Raw genomic sequence first — 22,225 nt, forward strand, 5'->3', positions numbered from 1 at the left:
ACAACCGACTCTATTACCAGCCGTGCTAAAAGTGGTAACCAAAGGTCGAAAACTTGCTTGATTATTTTGTTTGGTCATAAACGAACCTTCCCGGTTTTGTCATGGGAGTTTTTCAAATATCTTCTCCCGAGTCGTCTCACGAACGTTGTAGATTCCATCATCCGAGTCACCCCCTCATATGACAGATGTCGCGAATGTCTTGGAGAACATTTTGAATAACTTTTTCCTATACATATAAACACCGTTCAGCCTTAGTTTCCGAAATATTAGCAAGAAACTGTCGGTACCACCCAAATGAATTCTGCCTATAATTGCGCGTCTGTGACAGCGTATGCACCAGTATATTTGTAGTACCGATAATTTTTTGCGAATATCTCGGAAGCTAAGATCGAACAGCGATTATATGTATAGCAAAAGTTATTCAGAATCTTAGCTCTGACAACATATTTAAAACTCATCGAAATCGATGAGATGGATGAGCCATCAATAATTACCAAAGTTACCTTCATTGAGTATTTTATTTGACGTAAATATCTTACTTTATTAATCAGATGTAACATTCCATAAAGATAAAAAATACACTTGATGTAGCATTATTACTAAAAATATCATTTAGTATAAAGGTGCGGAAATAAAAAGTAACTACTTTTCGTAATTTTGTATTTCAAATTAAATGTACCTGCTTTAACAGAAATTATGTTAAAATTACTCCGACATTTCATATTAACATTGCTTTCCTTTTATATTGTTAACGTATTGTCTCGCATGTATAATTTATTATTTTACAATTTTATAATAGGGATGCGAGTAATAATCAGTCTTACGATTGAAATTCCAAGATTCAGAATCAACCGCCCATTTATCTTGTACATCGTCCTATGTTATAACAGAAAGTCTGAAATTCTTGAAAATCTATCATTATATACAGGTCATGCCAATGAACCGAAAGTTTAACGCAAATTAACAATATAAAAGAATTCATTAATATTATGCAATTTTTCTGAATAAACTAATCAGGTTGTAACAAATTATATATAATGTATATGATAAAAAGTAATACAATCTTTAAACAATTTAGTTTACTTAATAACGTTCAATAGGAATGATTTTTATCCAATGATTTACATGACAACTTGAACATGTTAATGAAAGCATAACAGTAATAAGTATGGAAAAAGAATATTTTTTGACTTAACAAAGCTTGACTTATTCTTCTCATAAAAACAAGTATTGAATAACATAATTGCCTTACCATTAAAGTATCTTTATTTTAGTTCTGCATCTTTTATAATTTTTAGAAAAAAAAATATATTGCACAAATTATGTAAATATGCATTGTATTTTATACTTCAAAAATATTATTTTTTTCTTATATTATTAACAAATTAATAAAGAAAATAATACTTTATTTTCTTTTTAGATGTTAATATAATAATAGTTAGGAATGTTTATGAACGTTTTGTTATTTAACTACTGTGTAAAATGGAAGCAAAGTGAGAAATATATTACTTTATTTGTATAACTAAGCTATTACGCAATTTTCTGGTTTTGGGAATTTTATGGAATGTGCAGTTTCAGTAGATGCAGTACCAGTTGATGTAAGAGAACTTCGACGTGGTAGAATCGCAGGCATACTAGTAGTAGTATCCAAAAATTCATCATCGTTATCGGAATCAGTGTCTTTGTCTTTATTGTCTTTCAATTTTCTTGGAATTAAATCATGAATATATTTTTCAATCATCTGTCGATTCTCAAGTGGATGCGTATTAGGATTATTCAACACATACGGCAAGCTATCATTCATTGTTTGTTGTTCTTTAGACATTGTTTCAATACACATACGCTGTAATTCAGCCAAAGCCTCATCCATGAAACGCACGCTCTGTTTACGATCTGATATAACATTACTATTGAATTCAAGAGGTCTGCACATCTCACTATTAGAATCCTTTTGCTTTAAATTTTCAGTGTTGGATCTTGTGAAACCTATAGGAAAGTTTGGCTTTTGATTTGTTACGTTGCAAGAAGGACCATATGTTATTCGCTGTTCGTTTATTGGATCTCCATATTTATTTAACATCCAATCTTGAACATAGTTTTGATCATTTTTTGTTTGAATTTCTTTGGACATAGTTTTAGGTTGCCCTGTTGTGTATAACTCATTATAAGAAGTTGGAGGTACATTTTTATGTGTATTTGACTGAACTACATGCCCAAGGTATTGTTGTCCAGTTTGTGCTCCAGCATCTTTCCACCTTCCTGTATTCATTACAAGCTGAGCTAACTGTTGAATTGTTTGCTTTGGTACCATCTGTATGGATGTTTTTTCATGATTACCAGAAATAGTTCCTATTTTTGCTGGCGTAGACGTATCACAAGGTTCGTCAGGAATGTCAGTAGGCTTTATATTAAACTGCCGTAGACGGTCATAACTTTCACCTTGACCCGCTAATAAATCATCATCGATATCTCTTAATTTTTTTTTATTTATATTTGACATATTAGAACAACTTATAAATTGTTCAGCAATGCGGCATTCATTCTCTAAAAATGTAGCAGTTAATATCATTGCTGGTGTGGGTTCTCTTTGAGTAAATAATTTTCTACGTGCATGTAAAGTCTGGCTTATTGTTGCTTCAAGGCGGGCGTTTTCTATTTTCTCCTCTAGTTCCTTCTCCATGTCCAAGAAATTTTTAGTTTCAAATATCAACGTTTCTATATCCATAGCTTTCTCCACTTCCCTAGCTATACGTCTCTCCACAGACGATTGAGTTCGTGTTTCCGTAGATGTAATTGTTTGTAAACCTAATCGTTTTTGAGCTTTCACAAAAGGAGATTGTGATACTGGTCCCAATTTTGACCATATAGTACCAGGTTTCTTCACTGGACTAGTTATAGGTGATACCACACCTGGTCTTGTTACTATGGTATTTTGATTAATCAATTCAATGTTCGAACTTGGTATTGTACAAGGTACACGACAAGGTTTTGGAGGAACTAGATCTAACTTTGGAGGTGCAGCACCAGGTCGTGGAGGAGGTACTAAGGATGTTATCGTAGGTTCTGGTGGTGGTGGAGGTATTTCGATATCTCCTTCTGAAGTTTGCTTCGTAAGTATAGAAGCATGAACAACTTTCAATAGATCGTCTAAACGATTTTCAAGCCTATTTTGACGATCTCTATCTATGTCTAGAAATTTTGTCACCATATCGTTTTGTGCACTAAGTATCTGAAATGATACAAAGTTAACAAACATATCATCTGATTACGCGTGCTAATAGGATGAAACAGCAATTTGTACTTTACCTTATTAACGACTTCATTTTGAGAGTTAATGGCACTTAACATGAGTTGCTCTAATTTCTCAGCTTTCTTTTTCCTTAATGGTACATCTGGGATATTGTCTGTATTAACGGCATTATCTTTTGATTTATTATCATTTTCGGATGGAGTTGGTGAATCTATTAGAAATTCTAACAAACTATCATCATTATATGTTGCGTTATTCGTAATTACAGAAATCTCAGGATTTTGTACTCTTAATGAGTTTGTAGTTTGCGTAACTGTATTATAAGTTTTATTTAAATTGGGTGCTTTTTCATCACTCTTTGATTGATAGAAAGCATCATTTAAATTTTGAGATACATCTGGTGAATAATCTGGGGACAAAGATCCAATTCGTTTTGTATCTTCTACAACAGGTATATGAGCCGAACAATTGCCATATAGCTGTTTATACATATTTGTTAAAGCCTGATCTAGCGCAGTTTTTCGTGGTTCTTGAGGCATTGCACGATTATTTGTATTCGCTAAGTATTGCAACTGATTGTGTTGTTGAATTACATGTTCTCTATTAGGATTTTGCATTGTCATTGAACTAAGTTGCATTGGTACATTTATAGATTGTGCTGTTAAACCTTGATTTAAATTTTGTAGATTTTGCTCAAGATTTAAGTTATTCACTAAAATGTTCTGCTTATTGCACATATGATTCTGTTGCAAATTATGCTGCATATTTTCTTGGATTATTTGATTTTGCACATTTTGTACCGTATTTTGGAAGGGTATTTCTCCATAATTATAACCTGGTACTAAATTTTGTTTATAATTTACATGTAATGGTTCTTCTACCGGAAAAGTATTGCACTGTGTTGATTTAGCAGCTATCTGAGTTAACTGTTCACCAGTATTGATAGCTACATCCCTTGTTGGAGAAAAGACTCTATAAGGACGTGCTATTATAGTTTCATTTGATTCAGGAGAATCGGGATATTCATTTTCACCTATAAGATAATTTATATGTTAAACTTCCTTTAATATATTTAAAATACCATTTAAATAAAAGAATATAATTCTTACGTCCTAATGTCCATGTAGGTGATAATGCTTCTGTACGATGGAGTGATGGTACAGGCTCTTGAAATTTATGTCTCACTTGCAAATTTTTACTCGTTTTTACTTCCTTTGAAGGAGACTTAACATTTATTGTTGAATCTAATGAAAAATAAAAAATTAAATTCTTTAATTATGGTATCCATTAAATAAATATTTATTATATACTTCGAACTATTAATTTTGATAACTAAAATAATAAATAAATTAGCAATTTTTATTTTCAATATGTCTTACCCACAGTATCTATGCCCATAATATTTTCTTCAATACGTTTATTTTTAAGAACTCTATCAATTGATTCATAATATTGCTCTACACCAGCGCGAGTACCAGCTCGTTTGGCTTCACGGTAACAAACCAAGACCTGTTTCATTCGTGATCGACATTGTTTACCTGAGACATTGTATCCTTTCTTTTTTATATATCGTGCAACATTTTCCCAAACAAGTTGTGGCTTCGAAGCATACTCAAGTTGCTTTTGCACTTGCCTATCTGACCACACCGATACCAAGAGCGAAGTACTTTCAGGAGTCCATTTATATTTAATATTGTCTCCAGAATCACTCATTTCACGACGAATACTTTCTACTTTCCTCCCACTAAATGTATTGAAACTAATATAAGAACTAGGATACAATATACTCTCATGAAATAACGCAAAGAATTGCGGTATATATTAGTACATATCAACAGGTTGTAACCAAACAAAACTCATCACGTAAAAGATGACGCTGAACTCCAGCAATGCACATGAACTGTGCACTAAGATCAACCGATTCTAACCGACAACAATTTAAATTTTAAAGGCCTGTGCAACAGGTAGGGGGGAGAGATGCAATGGGTAGGGGTAGGAAGCACATCAGTGACAGGAAGTAGTAGGAGGTATTGAATACAGGCATGAGTGATATACACATATTATGTATGAGTTCTAGTTTAGTTTATTCATTTCTTTCAATGTTCAAAGATTATACATTCGATTTACTCTTTAGTATCGTATAATATACACAGGGCAATATTTTATGTAATTATTAAACTGCAGGTTTTTATGCAATTGTGAGAAATTTAAAGATACAAGAATGCGTAGAACATACCACAATATATAAAATATCTAATGTAAGTGCATACAGTACTCGTTATAGTATTTGTAGATAAAGTAGATATATGCTTAAATCATACTCATTCAAATGTGCTCATCATTTGCATAAATCTCCAAGTCAAGTTAATTATATATTAAACCTAATATATTCGTTAGGATTCAATAAACGCGTATTTCTATAACCATCTATTTTTATTCAAAACTTATAATACAGAAATTTGTATTATTATCTATTATTTTATCTATTATTTTTGCGATTAAAACTCAATCTCTCCGTAAAAAAGATAACTGAGAAATGCAGAGAAAGTTCCATAGAAGAGGAAGAAATAATGGGAAGAATGTTAAGAATAAACGGAACAAAATGGAATACATGAATGGTATATTGCGATATAGATACAATTAAGAGGTTAGGTAAAAAGTCTAGAAAAGATAATAGATGATAGAGAAGCGGAGAATCAGCTTATTAGTGACTATTTTAATGCAACGATCAGCTATGAGGAATTGTTAGACTTACAATAAGACGAGAAAGTTAAGGTAAGTAAAAGGAAATCCAAAGACCATAAGAAAAACGCGGAAAGGGAACAGTTAATAAATCAATCTATTTAAGGAAACATTATATTTGGTTTATTTTTATTATTATTGACTTAATATTATTAATTACTAATTAAATTAGCAAAATTCATATAATTAATTTGAATCTTTTAAAAATGTTCCCGCCATTGGATAGCAAGCTTCGTTTTCACGATGTAACGTTTCTATTGGTTGCCTCAAAGATAAAATACAATGTTAACAGATACTACGTATGTTGTATATAATGACAATGAAAATTGAATCAGAGTAGTAGAGTTCTTTCTGGCGGGAAAGGTTTGGGTGCACGTTGAGACACTGGCACGCTTTTGTATTTCAGAAAATACATTATTGGAACGGTTCAATTATGACAGAAGAATCTCTTATACTTTGACTCGTTAGAAAGCATTATATTTCCACGATGACTCCAGATTGTTTGTATTAAGATCGATAAGCGTTCATCAGAAAAATGATGTTTATAAAATTAGATATTGCACGGCTATTTGAATGAATATAGAATCTATACGTACATCTTAAGATCATAAACATTTCTGAAACCATGGAAAGTGATACGGATAACAGACGGAAAAGGAAATCTGCAGAATCAAAAGAGTATCGATCAAAACTTTCGAAAACGAAAGAAAATGCTTCTCAATTTACACAAGAGGTAAGTGGTCAGAGTTAATGTCATAGTAAGGAAAAATTGAGGGCAATGTTTTATTTTGAATATTATTTATGTTCTTTTAGCACGTGAATATTAATATAAATAATATGTCATATATAATAATATATATAAATCATACATACAACAAACCTATATCTTACTTGCATGTTTTTTATACCTATATGTTGTCTTACAGCCTAAAACAGGTAAAATAAAAAAAATTCTAATACGAAATTTCATGTGTCACGATGCCTTGGAAGTAACATTAAATCCAAATGTAAATTTTATTATTGGTCGTAATGGAAGTGGAAAAAGTGCAATATTAACAGCTTTAACAGTTGGGCTTGGTGGTAGGGCAAATATTACTAGTCGTGGAGCATCTGTAAAAAGTATAAACATATTATACATAATAATATTTTTAATACTTTTCTTTTCTTTATAACATGCTTCTTCTCTGTTTAGATTTTATAAAGAAGGGGAAGAATTCAGCTACTATTGAAGTAAGTTTATTTAATAATGGATCTATGGCATATAAACCTGATATTTATGGTGATTCAATAACAGTTTTCCGAAGTATTGGAACTACATCATCTTATAAGATAAAAAATTGGAGAGGTTATTAAAATCATTACATTTACATTTATGTTTATATAAGATAGTATTATTTATAAGCATTATGTATAATTAATTTAAATCTTATTTGTATTTAAATTTATTTAAAATAAATTTGTGAATTTTTATTTACAGGAGAAGTGGTTTCGACAAAACAAAATGAGTTGGCCAATATATTAGAGGCAATGAATATTCAAATAGATAACCCTATTTCTATATTAAATCAAGATATATCTAGAACATTTCTAGTATCATCCAAACCAGAAGAAAAGTATGAACTATTTATGAAAGCAACATTACTAAATGTAATTGGTAACAATTATAGAGATGCTGAATTGACATGTGAACAAGAATATGAAAAGTTGAAACAGTATAATAAAGTATGTTTTCATTATGTTTTTGAGATATAAATCATTTCATGTATATAATGAAAATGTTGTATAGATTTTAGCAGATGCTAGAAAAGAGGTAGAAGAAGTTAGAAAAAGAATAGAAAGAGCAGAAGAAATTGATAAATTCCGCGATGAAGTAGTCGATCTTGAGAATGAGTTAGTTTGGGCAGTTGTAAGTATTATATTTAATATACAAAAATTTTATAAAGTATTATTTCTTAATAAATGGACATGAAGTATGTATTTTGTTACATAGGCTATAGCAGAAGAAAAAAAGTTAGGAAAATTTGAGCATGTTCTAAAAAAATGTGAAGATAATTTTAAACAGCTTCAGGATACAGGATCATCTGCAAAATCAAAAGATGAAGAAATAAATAAGAGAATTCAGTATGAATTATTTATACATATATATTATATATATAAATATATATATATATTTACTAGTTAGTTATGATTACTTTATTCATTTAAAATATTTCTGTAATTTTTAATAGCATGAACAAATTTTATTTATTAAAATTTCACACTATCGAGATCACAATATGCCGAATTCGAAATTTCAAAGTTATATTCATTTCTTTAATGACATAATATTCATTGTAATATTTCTTATCATTTTCGTGTTAATTATAAGGGAATAGTTTACACTCCCATTTCCGGTCTGACTGGTTTTCCATAGTAGATAACATATTGATATGTAATATATACTATTATATTATCTTTTATTCACAGGGAATTGGAAGAAGAAATTGAGTTTGCAGAAAAGGAAGTTGATAATAATTCTGAAATATATAATAAAACGAGACAAGAATATAGCATAAAAAAAAATGAGCATTCTACTAAAATACGCGAGTGGCGTTCTGTCCAAAGTAAAGTTAAAAGATTGGAAGATGATATAAGTACACTTCACAAAGAAATACATAGATTAGAAAGGTTTGATATGATTTTTTTGTATTTGTACAATACCAGTTTTATATAACACTATTACATATACACTTTTATTTCTTTTATTTCTAGTGCTGATAATGCAGAACAAAGTGAAAGAAACCAAATAAAACAACAATTAGGTGATTTGGAACAAAAATTAGATGAGACCGAAGCATTATTACGAACTAAGCAAACTTATCAAATGCATTTAGAAACTGATAAGATGCGTCTTCTTAAAGAAATTCAAACTTCAAGAGTTGAAATCAATAGTTGTGAAAAACGTATAGGTAAATATTATATAATTTGTAGATTAATTGCTTTTACTCATTATATATATTTAACTTATATTGCATTATAGAGTATAAAATTGAATAATAGGTTTATTTTGTTTCAGAAAAAATTAAGTTGGATATAAATGCAAGGAAAAAATATTCTGATAATACATTAACTGTTTTTGGGCGAAATATACCACGTCTTTTAAGAAGAATCGAAGAAGAATATAGTAATGGACATTTTAAGGAAAAACCACGAGGTCCACTTGGTAAGATAATGGTGAAAGTGAATTATGTTCGATTTATGATATGTTTTTGTTTATATTTAGGAGCATACATAAAAATGAAAGATCCAGCATGGGCTCCTGCTGTTGAACATTTTTTAGGAGCAAGTACTTTTAGTACGTTTTGTGTAGATAACAGTCGTGATGCCAAAGTATTAAATACAATTATGAAAGAAATTTATTTGAATGAAAGAACTCCACAAATTATATGTAGTAAATTTTATAATATTGTAAGAAAATTAATTCATAATGTATACCGCAATATATTGTATAGTATATTATGTAAACTTATATACATATATACGTTTCTAGGTTCATGATGTCCATGCACATTGTACCAAATCTTCACATTACCCCAATCTTTTGGATGCAATGGATATATCAGATCCGGTGGTTGCTAATTGTTTAATCGACCAGCGTGAAGTTGAATGTATTCTGTTAATTCCATCTAGCAAAGAAGCAGCTGAAATTATGTCTAAGGCTTCCAAAGTTCCACAAAATTGTAAAAGAGCGTTTACCCAACGGGGTGATACATTTTACCCAGATCCACAATACAGAAGTTATGGTGGACCACGCAGTTTGAAAGCTAGATTTCTTCAGGTTTCTATTACAGATACTATTAAGTATGAACTTTCTTCCGTTTATTGTTACGGACGTTTATTTTTACTTTAAATGTCATAAAATTCCTTTTTACGATTAGTGCATTGGAAGAAGAGGTTCGTATTATAGATAATGAAAAAGATAGTGCCATAGCATTGTATAAAACTACTTTTGAAAAAGAAAAACGTATAAGCACTGAGTTAGGCGGCGTTAAAACAGAAGTCACGAAGCTTCGTACCATTCAGAATCAATATAAAGCATCAATTAATGATCTAAAGGATAAAATTGAAGCTAATGAAGCTATATCTGTGACTGTCTTCGTAAGTTATATTTAAATATAAATATTATTTAGCCAAGAGTATTTGAATGTTATGTAAATTTTTATTTTATTTTACACAGAAAAACGAATTGAGTGAGTTAGAAAAGAAATTACATCAAGAAAAATTTGAAGAATCAAATTTTAATGCTAGCATTCTCCAACTTCAAAAAGTAGTTGAATCTTTAGAGGAAGAAGTTAAGCATCACAGAGAATTAAGGCAAAATCTAAATTTAAAAATTAATCCTTTAAAGGTATATAACAATTATAAGATTTATTTTTATTCTTTTTATATTAATACATAAAATTTTGTATGTAGGAAAATATAAAAGAATTACAAGACGAAAAGGAGGCATTGCATGCACAAACTCGTCATGCTACAAAGAAGCTGCAGGTAGCACATCAAGCCTTACAGCAGGCAACAGTAGAATTTGAACAACAGCGAAGGTGTACAGAAAAAGCAGTGACGAATGCTACAAATCGATGCGATAGAATAGACACGATAAGGTTAGTAAAATGAATACGAACATTTAAAGACGTATAACATTAAACAAAACTTAATATTTTTCAGATCGATTAACGAGCTTGAAAGATTATCCAAGGATGTAAAACATAAAATTCTTGAAATAGAACGAATGTTTGGTACTATCGAAAAATTACGTAAAGAATTAAAAGAAAAGGAAGCAAAATGTGGGAAAGATATACATTTGATCTCTAAAATTGAAAAAAATTACCAAGTACGTTATTCCGCGATATATCGTCCGTGTCATAAATCTAGTCAGAATTTATAAACTTGCATATTTTTTACGACATTATTTTCCAAGAAACTCTGTTCCGTAGCAGTATTAACCTCATTAAGTCATCGAACACGGTGTTTTTACCGTACAATTTTTTGTAGCTAATATTATCTCTTTACCAGAATTTAAGTTCTTTCGATTTCGAGTCACTGTTTCCAGCATGCTCTGTTAGAGTCGAAACGTTTCCTTAGTTTATTGCTTGCTACGTTTAATGTTAGGGACAGATTAATACTAGTATCTGAGAGTAACCATACACATTATAAAGTTTTATACATAAAGTTATTTAACTGTTTATTAATGTATTTATTTATATTTTTATAGGATCATATAAAACGATTGGAATTTCGAAAGAAGTTGTTTACTGACATGAAACATACGTACGGCAAAAAAATTCAAAATTCATTTTCAAATATCCTTGCTTTACGAAATAAAAACGTACGTATAGTGATTTTCTTAGTTAAAAAAAAGGAACAAATAATGTTATATTTTTAATTTAATTATTCTCGCCAGGGTACTGTAAATATTAACCACGCACGAAAAATGCTTGAACTTGAAGTACACTCGTCAAACGATAGTAACAAGTCAATTAACGATGCAAGATCATTGTCAGGTGGTGAAAGATCATATTCCACTGTTGCTTTCATTCTAGCACTTTGGGAATGTACCGGTTTACCTTTTTATTTCCTTGATGAATTTGATGTCTTTATGGTATATATAATTTTGTGGATATTATAATTCCTTAATCTGTATATAATTCTCAATATTACAATTATTAATCATTATTTTAACCAGGATAAGGTAAATCGTCGAATTATAATGGATATTCTTTTGGATCATACTAAAATGCATCCACAGAGCCAATTCACATTTCTGACACCTTTAGACACATCTAATATCCTTGCAGAAGATTATGTAACTATACATAAGTAAGTTTTTTCAAAATCTGTAACTAATGTAATTTAAATTTAAAATAAATGTATACTCCTAGGATATATACGAATAAAGAAGATAACTTTTGTATATTATATTTTAATTTTCAGGCTAGCTGCACCAGAAAGAGGGTCATAAGAGTAAAAAGTACAATACAAGATAAATATTTTTTCTTAATATATTTTTTTACCATTTTTGAGTTCTATATGAGATTCATTAATATAGTTTATAGTGGTTAAAAGACAAACTACTTAATAATTAGATTAAGGGAAAGTAAAAATGTGATTTATATGTATTAAAGTTAAGAGAGTATTATGCTATGAAAACTTTCAGTCAATTAACAGAAAAATAAAGTACATTATTTTTGTCATAATTTAAGGATGTTTTATCAAATAAGTGCACGCAGGTGTGTAGATTGTGCAAGATATATTTTTATACGTAAAAATAATATATCTGTAATCATATTTTTGTTAAATAAAATTCATTTATGAAGCAGATTGTGTCTCATTTTATAAAATACGAATTAATCTGTTTTTTCTTATATCACATTTTTGCTAAAATAAAAGCTAAGATACTTTGTTATCTTAATTATTCGATAATATCATGATATCTTGTAACTTTCTCTATGAGCGATCAATCAAATACCATCTCAAGATCAATTATAAATGTGGTCAATGAAATCATAAAGGTGGTCACGAAAGGGAGTACATACGTATGTCGGATCGTAAGTGGATCAAGGTTTGCACCATTGCATGAATCTGGTTTGCCTGGAGTTCCCGATTAACGCAATGGCTCACATTACGTGCATTACACACGAACGATGCGTATGAGGCGTGGTTGTATTGTGTAATCAGCAACATTGGCACTGGCAGAGAAAGTGTCGGAGACCGATGTCTGTCCGTGAATTTTTAATGAAAGCCAGCCACCTTAATGAACGATAACGATTGAAAATATGAGCACGAGATTTTTTTAATTAATCATATACCTTTCCATTACTATTCTATCTCCTGTAATATTTTGGCATGACGCAATACTTATCTTTTACAAACTCTAATACGTTCGCGTCCTTTTATATTTTTAATATGCATTTATGTTTTGTTGGATTTTACAAGCGCGACAAGCAAATAAATTTGCGAGTTTGCGATATCCTCGCTTAAATTTGCTCAGTGTCGTAAATTAAAAATAAGTTTAAACAAAGAGCTATGAAACGAGCGTATGATTTTTAAAAGACTGAGCTGAACATCTTTTTGGGGCACATGGAATTTCTATCTTTTAACATTTCTATCAATAATAAAAAAAACTAATAATTAATAATAATAATAATAATAATAATAAAAAGCAGTCGCAACTTTAATGTGCCCTAAAAAGAATTTTAGCCAACCATTGAATATATTCGAATTGAATAATAATTATATACCAACGACAATTAAATGCCTTTAACAAAATTAGCAAACATGATTTTGCATTCTTTCCGTTGTGCAGCACCACCAAGAAATATCCACTATACAACGTACGTATATATTTACCTTTTTGCACACCTAAACGATGCACAAAAGAGAAACAAACACAAACTTAAAAATATGTTCGAAGGTATGGGTAGTAAAGTAAAAAGGTAACAGAGTACAGTACGTTTCGTATACTTGCTAAAAAAAAACCGTATTTATTCGACAAACATAATTCCTAAACAATAGATCGGATTCAGTGGAGGAAAGCATGAGCGGGGGCGGCGTATGCGAGAGGAGCAGCGGCGTATTTGGCAACGGGAGCGGCGTAGGCGACTGGAGCGGGGGCGGCGTATGCGACTGGAGCGGCGGCGAATTTGGCGACTGGAGCGGCGTAGGCGACTGGAGCAGCGGCGATTTTGGCAACGGGAGCGGCGTAGGCGACTGGAGCAGCGGCGATTTTGGCAACTGGAGCGGCAGCAATTTTAGCTACTGGGGCAGCAGCGACGATGGGGGCAGCGGCAGCTTCTTTGCGGACTACAGCGTTGAAACCGTTGACTGGGTCAGCAACGTAGTCGACGGTGCGTCTGGTTCCGTCAGCTTCGATCAAGGAGTAGCTACCCTGGACAACGTCTCCGTCGCGGGTTTCCTGTTGGCTCTTGGCGTCACCGGTCAGGCTGTCGTGCACGTCATAGGCGTAGCTGTATTGGGGGTGGGGGTCGAAGTCGGCGTCGACGGTCTTGGCAACAACGGCCTTAGCCACAGGGGCGGCCACCACCGCCTTAGCTACAGGCGCAGCCGCATAGGCCAGAGGTGCGGAGTAAGCCAGTGGCGCCGCTGGTGCGTAGGTCAGAGGCTCTCGCAGGATTCCAGCGTTAGCGGCGGCAACGAAGACAGCGAAGACGATGAACTGCAAGAGCAAACATGACGATCAGATTGCAGAGTTTTAGCAGTAGATGTTTGTAGATAGCTTTTCGTTAAAGAGCTACATATTAATACGAATTGATATTTGGAAAACAAATATAAGGATTAAATAGGATTTTCTACTGGTAGTACAAGTTTGCAATTGGCTTTTCGTCGAAGAGTTGTTTGGTTAGACTGCAGTAGTCTGTCTATATGATGAGGTACAATTAGATAGAGATCTATCGAAGTAGATGTTCGTAATTGGTTTCTTGCTGGAAGAATATTTGGCATTTGGACGAGTTGTAAAAACAGATATGACAATTGGACAGGGATTTTTGGTAAGGATGTTCGTAGGTGGTTATCTATCGAGGAAATGTTTGGTTAGCTGCAGTTAGCTGATGTTAGCTGCTGTCACGAAATTAGCAGAGCGAATAAATAGTAAACAAATTTCTTGCGTTTCGTTACTAATTTGCATTATACAAATAGATAGTTTGAATTACAAATCACAGAAATTGTTTTGGATAGATTAGAGCAGACGTTCTTTGGTTTTTTGAGATTCTCGGACGACTGATGAAAGCGACGCGTTACCGAGTATTCTGTACGCGGAGGGTTATCGAAATTAGGAATGGAGACGTGCGTTCCACTTTCAACCGAGCGCAGAATAAAAAGTGTTAGTTAAAAATGCGCTGGATAGGACTAAGAACACTTTTACTCATTTAACAGAACGAAAAAAGAAAGGTCAAATATATATATACATATCGTTCGTTAGGAGAAAGGCAAATTTAAACGCGAAGATGAAAAATATAAATAAAAATAAAAATATTCTATATCGTTCGTTGAAAGGAAAGTCTGAATTTAAGTATGAAATAAATATAGGAAATTTCGTTATCGAAGTATACGTGATGAATGAAAAGCGCCCTTTGATCAAGTTACGATTATTCCTGAGTTCGTAATACCTTGAAGGCCATTGTAGCTCGCTTGATTGGAAGATCTCTTGATCTGTCTGTCTGTGATGCGAATGATACCACAGACGGGTGGTTTTCGGCTTTTATACCGCGCGACCAGGACCCACGGGCACGCTGACGTAACTGGGTGACGGTACCTTCGACGGCCACCCGATTTGCGGCCGCAAAATTGAGCAAGAAATCGGACCACGCCCAACACGAACAATTCGATCAACAACGATAGCCGTTGGACCATCGTGAACACCGTCTCCGACGACTAGGCCACGTCCTTGCCACGAGTTACTTAATCCTTCCTTGGACTTTTCTTTGAGGGAAACACATTATCAGTTTCCTTCCCTGTACTTTTTCTGCATTATCGATTATTCTTAAAACACGTAGTTTATTCTTATGGTATATTTCTATGTTCTTTTTTCTTACATTTTAACCTTTACATTCTAATTTTCTTTACATTTAATTTAACACGCGAGTTAACTCTTCGAGTGTTCAAGTGTTCATATTTTATAATATAAAAAATAGAAGAAGTTTGATATCTGATATAACATATGTACATTCGTAAATTGCAAAAGTATTTTCTAACGTTTCGACGTTTAGAAAATATGATGTTTACGAGTGTGGAATTATCTTACGTTCGATATAAACTACGATATAAAATTATGCGTATCTCTTGTATAATTTATTTATACTTGGTATATGTATATGATTAAAATAAACCTGGATATCGTGAATAACGATTTTATTTTATATTTGTATTTATTTAATCGAAATGCAGAGACTTTATGGAGCAGTAAATAATCGATGGGCTGTTTAACTAACATCAACTGCAGCTATATAGAACCCTGTACGTGATATCAATGTGTGTCATTTAAAATTAAAATGGCACGCACGATTTCGGACTTAATTATACCGATGTTCGCAAATTAAAAAATTGTTGAATTAATTAATCATATAGTATGTACAAGTGTAAAAATTCTTTCTCTCTCGCTCTCTCTTTCTTTCGGGACTTCATTAACATTTTATTCCATTCTTTTTTATTCATTTTAAAATCTATAGATATCATGATTTTGTATAAAATGGAGATATTTCGTGGATCTTACGTGCTATCGATACATCGTATAGTACCGTATTGAGGAAAGTGACAGTGATGAGGCAAACGTGCACGTTGAATTACCGTTCATGCTTGCCATAATAACAGTTAATTTTTTGCGTTGAATTCGAAGAATCTCACATGCAATGTCCCCATCATTATAAATAATATATTCATTTAGGTGTCAGTACTCTTTAAAGGTATACGATTACGCGAATGAATTACAAAGTTAAATTACAGTTAAATTCATTTAGATGTATATAGAAACATTTAATGCGAAATTTATACCTTTTTTTTTAATACCATCCTTTTCAAACTTCAGTTTCCTTCGCGTACCTTCAAATTAAAATATTTCCAATAGATTTCTATTTGGACTGAAATATAATACACATCTCGCAGTACTCTTTTTTCCATTCGTCAAAAACAACTCGATGTTCAAGCTCCAACATTTAGGATCTTCAGCTACAAAAGCAACGCTCGAAGCGTTTGTGTTCCATTTTTATTGCTATCCATTTATCCAATATTTGTCATTATCTATCCGTCTAGTTTATCTACGTTCAAATTCCCCCAAAATATATTATAATTACTGTACTTTCTAATTAATCCATTACTACACGTGCACATGTGTAACACACGATAGATACGAACAATCGTCGTTCGTAACTCATGAAGCATCTTACGAAACAATAACGTTAACGGCATACACTGTACAGTTGCTAGAAATATTCTGCCAGTAAAGTAAAATATCATGATAAATTCACTGGAATAGTTGCTAGAAATATTCTGCCAGTAAAGTAAAATATCATGATAAATTCATTGGAATAGTTGTTAGAAATATTCTGCCAGTAAAGTAAAATATCACGATAAATTCATTGAAATAGTTGCTAAAAATATTCTGCCAGTAAAGTAAAATATCATGATAAGTTCACTGGAATAGTTGTTAGAAATATTCTGCCAGTAAAATAAAATATTATGATAAATTCACTGGAATAGTTGCTAGAAATATTCTGCCAGTAAAGTAAAATATCACGATAAATTCATTGAAATAGTTGTTAGAAATATTCTGTCAGTAAAATAAAATATTATGATAAATTCACTGGAATAGTTTTGTTAACGCATGTGGAAGTCGTGTCAATTCGAAGATATTTCTCGAGTTTCATATGGTCGAAACAGCGAAAACGCACGTTCCACGAGAACAATAAATAAGTAATTAAAATGGACAAATTATTTAACGGTCGATTTACTATAGGTCAGTGGTGCGAAAGAATTGTATCCTACAACCTTGAGTTCCTCCATAATTGGTGGAATCAACTGGTTTTTTCATGGTATGAAAAAATAAGAAGAGGACGAGGTTGCGCACCGGTGACGTAAGAAACCGATGACGTAAGACTGATCGGATTTTGCACGATTAATGGGTATACAGGGAAATTTTTATTATGTCAACTTATTAGAGCGATACTGTTTTTGTCGATCTTCTTTGGATAGCTAAACTGGTAGCGCCTTTCGTCTCCTTATGTCCATTTCTTTTTCATCTAGACATGCAAAGACCTACGCGGCAAAAGACAATTCAGGATACGTCTTAATCGCAATATTGTGTTTCACATAAACGACAAGCCTGCAAAGAACAGTTTTTTTTTATAGGAGTAAGAGAATTAAAATATTCATTAGAGTTCAGAAGAATCAACTAGTTCAACAGCTGTGACAGAAAATTATTTTTTATCGGAAAAAGCGAACAGTAAAGGTATGAAAAATACGAAAGGATCTAGGAATTGTGTTTTAGCCTTGTTGTGGAAGTTGCGATATTCTCGTTGTTTCAAAAAATAATTTCTTGTTTAGGAGAAGACCGATTACAACAACGAACCAACTAAAAAAAGAAAACGAGTAAATCTTATTTAGAAATATAAAGGATGAATTTTCTTTTCTCTGCAAGATCCTAACACTTTTAACTTGGGTGCAATGTTCGAAAAGGTAATCATCTGTTTCAAACCGAGTACCATAAAGAATATCGAAATATTCATCGTTGTCTTAAAAGGACCAGACAATTCTCAAGGAATAGTTGGCTATTTTGGGACAAGGAAGATTAATATACTTATTTATTTATTTATTTCGTCATCCATCCAATACACGCGTTTGCGGATATATAAAATTTATTTCTAACTTATAAGCTTGCCCAGAACCATTACGAGCAGTACAATTAAATACGACATTCCAAACAATTATTTTGCATTTCGAAAGAAGAAACTCGCCACTATTAAGAAAATCAAAGAATATTCATGCTTAGCGCGAAAAGAGGCCGGTATATCAAAACCTTTCACCTTGATATCCCCCAAAATAATTTCCAACTTTAAAAAATGCAATTCCAAGATATATACATATTTGTTATTGCTCTGAAAAAGCTTAATAAATCAACATTACAACGCAACAGCCTAACTTCGTGCCAGATATTTGCCGGTATTCGCGCAATTAGCAAGACGAATGAATAATTCGACGCGAAAAGAGCAGAAATAGTGGAGGCATTAAAATTCCAGTGGCCAGTGAGCAACAAGTGCGGAAGACCTAAATTCGAGTTGTGACATTGATTTCACGTGAAGTACACGACGTTTCGGACTAGACTTTTGCCGAAAGCCGCCGAAGGCGGAGGTTTCGGCTATGGATGAGGACTGGGATCGGTTGGTTCGGATGGCCCGGGGCAATTCGATCGATCGAAATGGGCTTTGCGATTTGCCTCGGCCCGCCTATTTTTTCTTTATGAAAGTGCTCCACTTCTGTTCACCAGGTAACGTTAGATGTGACGCAACGATCGAGGTAGATCGGGATCCAACCAGTCAACTTGACACGTATATCGCTCGAAAGTTTCGCGACCAGCTGGTACCCAACCGAATTTCGTATTCTTCCTTCTTCTTTCGTCCTGCGCGTTTGTCTTCTCTCTTTCGCTTTTTCACGGTCCCATTTACCCCGATACGAAATTCCCGATGGAAATTTGGAGAAATTTAGAAAATCGATTTGCGGCCGATACCGTTGAATTTCAACGAGCGTCGCCGGATCGTCGGAAATGCGCAGCATTCCTCGCAATGTTAACGATGGTCGAGCTTTGTTACGAACGGTTTCTTTCATGCAATTTCATATTTTTACGAAGGCGACGGAAAGACGCGAAATTAAAGTAGAAATTATTAGCCCGATCGTTATAGGCGGCGTTGATAATTTAATTCGGAAGATCTAACTCGCATTGGAACGTTACATAAATCGAGATTTCTTTCTCTTTCCTCGGTATATTTAATTTCATTCGTACGCATATTTTGTCTAGCAAACTTTACTTATTTAACTGCCTGTTAGATATTGTAACGAGTAATTTACTTTGAATATTTTATACATTTTTGTACGATACATTCCGTGCACTCTTGCATCCTTATATTTTTAATAAATGTACAAAAATCTGCAGTGTAAGAAGGAATTGAAATGGTATTTAGATTGGAACGATTAAGAAGCGCGATTTGCGAGTCTCTGTAGAAGTTTCGAAGCTCGAATAAGTAGGTGGAAGAAGGCGGAGTAGAATTAGCTGCTTGCTTCTACGGATGGCTTTATGACACGTGGAATTTTTTCACACGATAATGCAGCAAGTTATGTCCCTAACTAGAAATCGAAACAGAGACGTTGATTAAATTGTCGAGTTACCAGGTAATGTTGGCCTGATTGTTCGCGTATTCCTTCTAATTTATATTCAAAAAATGTCCTGAAAGAGATCGTTGAACCAGGCAAGGTCTGCTAAAGGCGGAATTTCGCACAGCCGGTTACAAAACGGAGGAAACATGAGAATATACAAGAATACGAAATAAATGTCGAAATATAAGTCACGTTAGTTGCACGCAGCTGAAACTGCATCGTGGAATTTTAATATAATTAAGAATCAATATAGTATAAAAAATTATATATGCAATAGAGAAAGAAGAAAATGGATCGAAGATCGAATGAAATATATTAAAAGAGGGAATTTTAATTCGTGTAATCTTTCAATTAGACGTAGTCTTTTTAAATTAAATTATCGACCACATATAGAAATGAAACTAGTTAAAATGTACTAGTTGACGTACGTTAAATATTTCACGATAAATTTAAAATGTATCGCAACGATATTCGGGAAAGCTGACCCCGATTATTCACTGCAAAGGCCACTTACGATATTACATAACGCATAAAGAGATCTTTTTCTTTCAGAAAAATCGTCGCAAAATGAAAACGAAAAATTATTACAAATGTTCGCGAAACATTAATTCAGTATCTCTATGAAGCAAGCAAAATTTGAAAGAGAGCATTTGTATTAAGAAGCTATATGAGATACACAAATTTGATCGTGGAACAAGTTAGTTTCATTACCGGTGATATCGGTCATTGGCAACCGGTATACCAATGCTCTTTCACTTGTAGTCCATGTACAACGAGATAAAAAAGAATATGATCGAGGGTGAACATATGGTGCCTTACTCGCGCTCCTCCCATGTACGGGCCAAGTTCAAGTGCGGTAAGTTCTGATGCGATCTGCTACCAAACTTTGAAAGTCCGGCAAAACCTGAACAATTTGGTGGGGAGTATAATGGTAGCGAGCCGATCGTTGGTAGGTATATAAAGCAGTCCGAAATAACGTTTGGCATCATCAGTCGCTCAGTCGATCCAAACCAACCAAATCTTCTCAACAATGGCCTTCAAGGTTTGTAAAAGATCGACATATCCCTATATGAGTTATAAATATAACTCACACGACATACGACAATGTCGGTCAACTACAAACTATTACTACTAATAACGAAATCAATCTGATTATTGCATTTGCACAAACTTAATCCAAATATCAAATATCCTTTCAACAAGGAACCAATTAAAAAACATCTACTTCGAAAGATCTCTATCATATTAGAATTACAAACTTGTGCTATCGGAAGTAAATCTTCTTTAATCCCTATATGTGCTCTTCAAATATCAATTCGTATTACTATCCATCTGTTTAGCCAAAAGCCATCCACAAACATCTACTGCCATAAATCTCCAATCTAATTGTCATATTTGTTCTTGCAGTTCATCGTCTTCGCCGCCTTTGTGGCCGCCGCTAACGCTGGAATCCTGCGAGAGGCAGCACCTCTGACCTACGCGCCAGCTGCGCCTCTGGCTTACTCCGCACCTCTGGCCTATGCGGCTGCGCCTGTAGCCAAGGCGGTGGTAGCCGCCCCCGTGGCTAAGGCCGTGGTAGCTAAGACCGTCGACGCCGACTTCGACCCCCACCCCCAATACAGCTACGCCTACGACGTGCACGACAGCCTGACCGGTGACGCCAAGAGCCAACAGGAAACCCGCGACGGAGACGTTGTCCAGGGTAGCTACTCCCTGATCGAAGCTGACGGAACCAAACGCACCGTCGACTACACCGCCGATCCAGTCAACGGATTCAACGCTGTAGTCCGCAAAGAAGCCGCTGCAGTCGCCGTCAAAGCCGTCGCCGCAGCTCCAGTAGCCACTGCTCATGCTGCTCCAGTAGCCGTCGCACCCGCTGCTCCAGTAGCTGTCGCACACGCTGCTCCAGTAGCAGTCGCACACGCTGCTCCCTTGACCTACGCTGCATCCGCTCCAGTCGCTCACGCTCCTCTCGCCTACGCCGCCCCAGTTGCCAAAGTCGCCGCTCCAGTGGCCGTTGCTCATGCCGCTCCAGTCGCCGTCGCACACGCCGCCCCCATCGCATACTCCGCGCAACCAGCACACTTCGCGTACTCTGCGCACCCAGCACCCATCGCATACGCCGCGCACCCAGCACCCTTCGCCAAGATCGCAGCCGCACCCGCCTTCACCTACGCGTCCCACTACCTCTAAGCGTCATGTCGCGTCTTGCCCACGATAACTCGACTCAGGCTGAACCTTTTTTATTTATTTTTTTAGCAGACTTGTTTGTGACCGATTAAACTCGTTACAAGTGTATTCTGGTCTTTTACATTTCTG

The 22,225-nt window shown here is 34.0% G+C and overlaps 4 protein-coding genes across 4 annotated transcripts; 2 read left to right on the forward strand and 2 right to left on the reverse strand.

Annotated features, from left to right (window-relative positions):
* Positions 1–508: 508 nt before the first annotated feature.
* Positions 509–5,207, reverse strand: LOC132906866 (uncharacterized). Its single transcript, XM_060959441.1, has 4 exons — positions 4,630–5,207; positions 4,360–4,494; positions 3,307–4,283; positions 509–3,229 (listed from the first exon to the last, which is right to left on the reverse strand). The coding sequence occupies exons 1-4, from the start codon at positions 4,961–4,963 to the stop codon at positions 1,523–1,525; spliced, it is 3,153 nt and encodes a 1,050-aa protein (XP_060815424.1). The 5' UTR covers positions 4,964–5,207; the 3' UTR covers positions 509–1,522.
* A 1,105-nt stretch (positions 5,208–6,312) lies between these two features.
* LOC132907054 (structural maintenance of chromosomes protein 6) lies at positions 6,313–12,349 on the forward strand. Its single transcript, XM_060959798.1, has 19 exons — positions 6,313–6,725; positions 6,919–7,111; positions 7,185–7,337; positions 7,470–7,714; positions 7,779–7,898; positions 7,983–8,113; positions 8,459–8,659; positions 8,744–8,940; positions 9,048–9,194; positions 9,255–9,439; positions 9,522–9,832; positions 9,910–10,129; positions 10,209–10,379; positions 10,445–10,632; positions 10,697–10,862; positions 11,244–11,357; positions 11,433–11,630; positions 11,715–11,848; positions 11,963–12,349. Exons 1-19 carry the CDS (start codon positions 6,618–6,620, stop codon positions 11,988–11,990), a joined length of 3,210 nt encoding a protein of 1,069 aa, XP_060815781.1. The 5' UTR covers positions 6,313–6,617; the 3' UTR covers positions 11,991–12,349.
* Positions 12,350–13,489: 1,140 nt separating this feature from the next.
* On the reverse strand, positions 13,490–15,282 carry LOC132907061 (cuticle protein 21-like). Its single transcript, XM_060959808.1, has 2 exons — positions 15,154–15,282; positions 13,490–14,204 (listed from the first exon to the last, which is right to left on the reverse strand). The coding sequence occupies exons 1-2, from the start codon at positions 15,163–15,165 to the stop codon at positions 13,551–13,553; spliced, it is 666 nt and encodes a 221-aa protein (XP_060815791.1). The 5' UTR covers positions 15,166–15,282; the 3' UTR covers positions 13,490–13,550.
* Positions 15,283–20,857: 5,575 nt separating this feature from the next.
* LOC132907060 (cuticle protein 21-like) lies at positions 20,858–22,204 on the forward strand. The gene is made up of 2 exons (XM_060959807.1): positions 20,858–20,948; positions 21,314–22,204. The coding sequence occupies exons 1-2, from the start codon at positions 20,937–20,939 to the stop codon at positions 22,097–22,099; spliced, it is 798 nt and encodes a 265-aa protein (XP_060815790.1). The 5' UTR covers positions 20,858–20,936; the 3' UTR covers positions 22,100–22,204.
* The last annotated feature ends 21 nt before the right edge of the window (positions 22,205–22,225 follow it).

Source organism: Bombus pascuorum, chromosome 5, assembly GCF_905332965.1.
Source record: "Bombus pascuorum chromosome 5, iyBomPasc1.1, whole genome shotgun sequence".
In the NCBI taxonomy this organism is placed as follows: Eukaryota; Metazoa; Arthropoda; class Insecta; order Hymenoptera; family Apidae; genus Bombus; species Bombus pascuorum.

What these genes read in the sequence shown, in the direction of transcription:
- LOC132907054 (XM_060959798.1), top strand. Translation starts at nt 6,618, where the DNA reads ATGGAAAGTGATACGGATAACAGACGGAAAAGGAAATCTGCAGAATCA. An exon ending in AAAACCACGAGGTCCACTTG is followed by an intron (nt 9,195 to 9,254) that starts GTAAGATAATGG and finishes GTTTATATTTAG; the next exon opens with GAGCATACATAAAAATGAAA. An exon ending in AAATTGAAAAAAATTACCAA is followed by an intron (nt 10,863 to 11,243) that starts GTACGTTATTCC and finishes ATATTTTTATAG; the next exon opens with GATCATATAAAACGATTGGA.
- LOC132906866 (XM_060959441.1), bottom strand. Translation starts at nt 4,963, where the DNA reads ATGAGTGATTCTGGAGACAATATTAAATATAAATGGACTCCTGAAAGT. An exon ending in ACCTACATGGACATTAGGAC is followed by an intron (nt 4,284 to 4,359) that starts GTAAGAATTATA and finishes ATTATCTTATAG; the next exon opens with GTGAAAATGAATATCCCGAT. An exon ending in AAAATGAAGTCGTTAATAAG is followed by an intron (nt 3,230 to 3,306) that starts GTAAAGTACAAA and finishes GTATCATTTCAG; the next exon opens with ATACTTAGTGCACAAAACGA.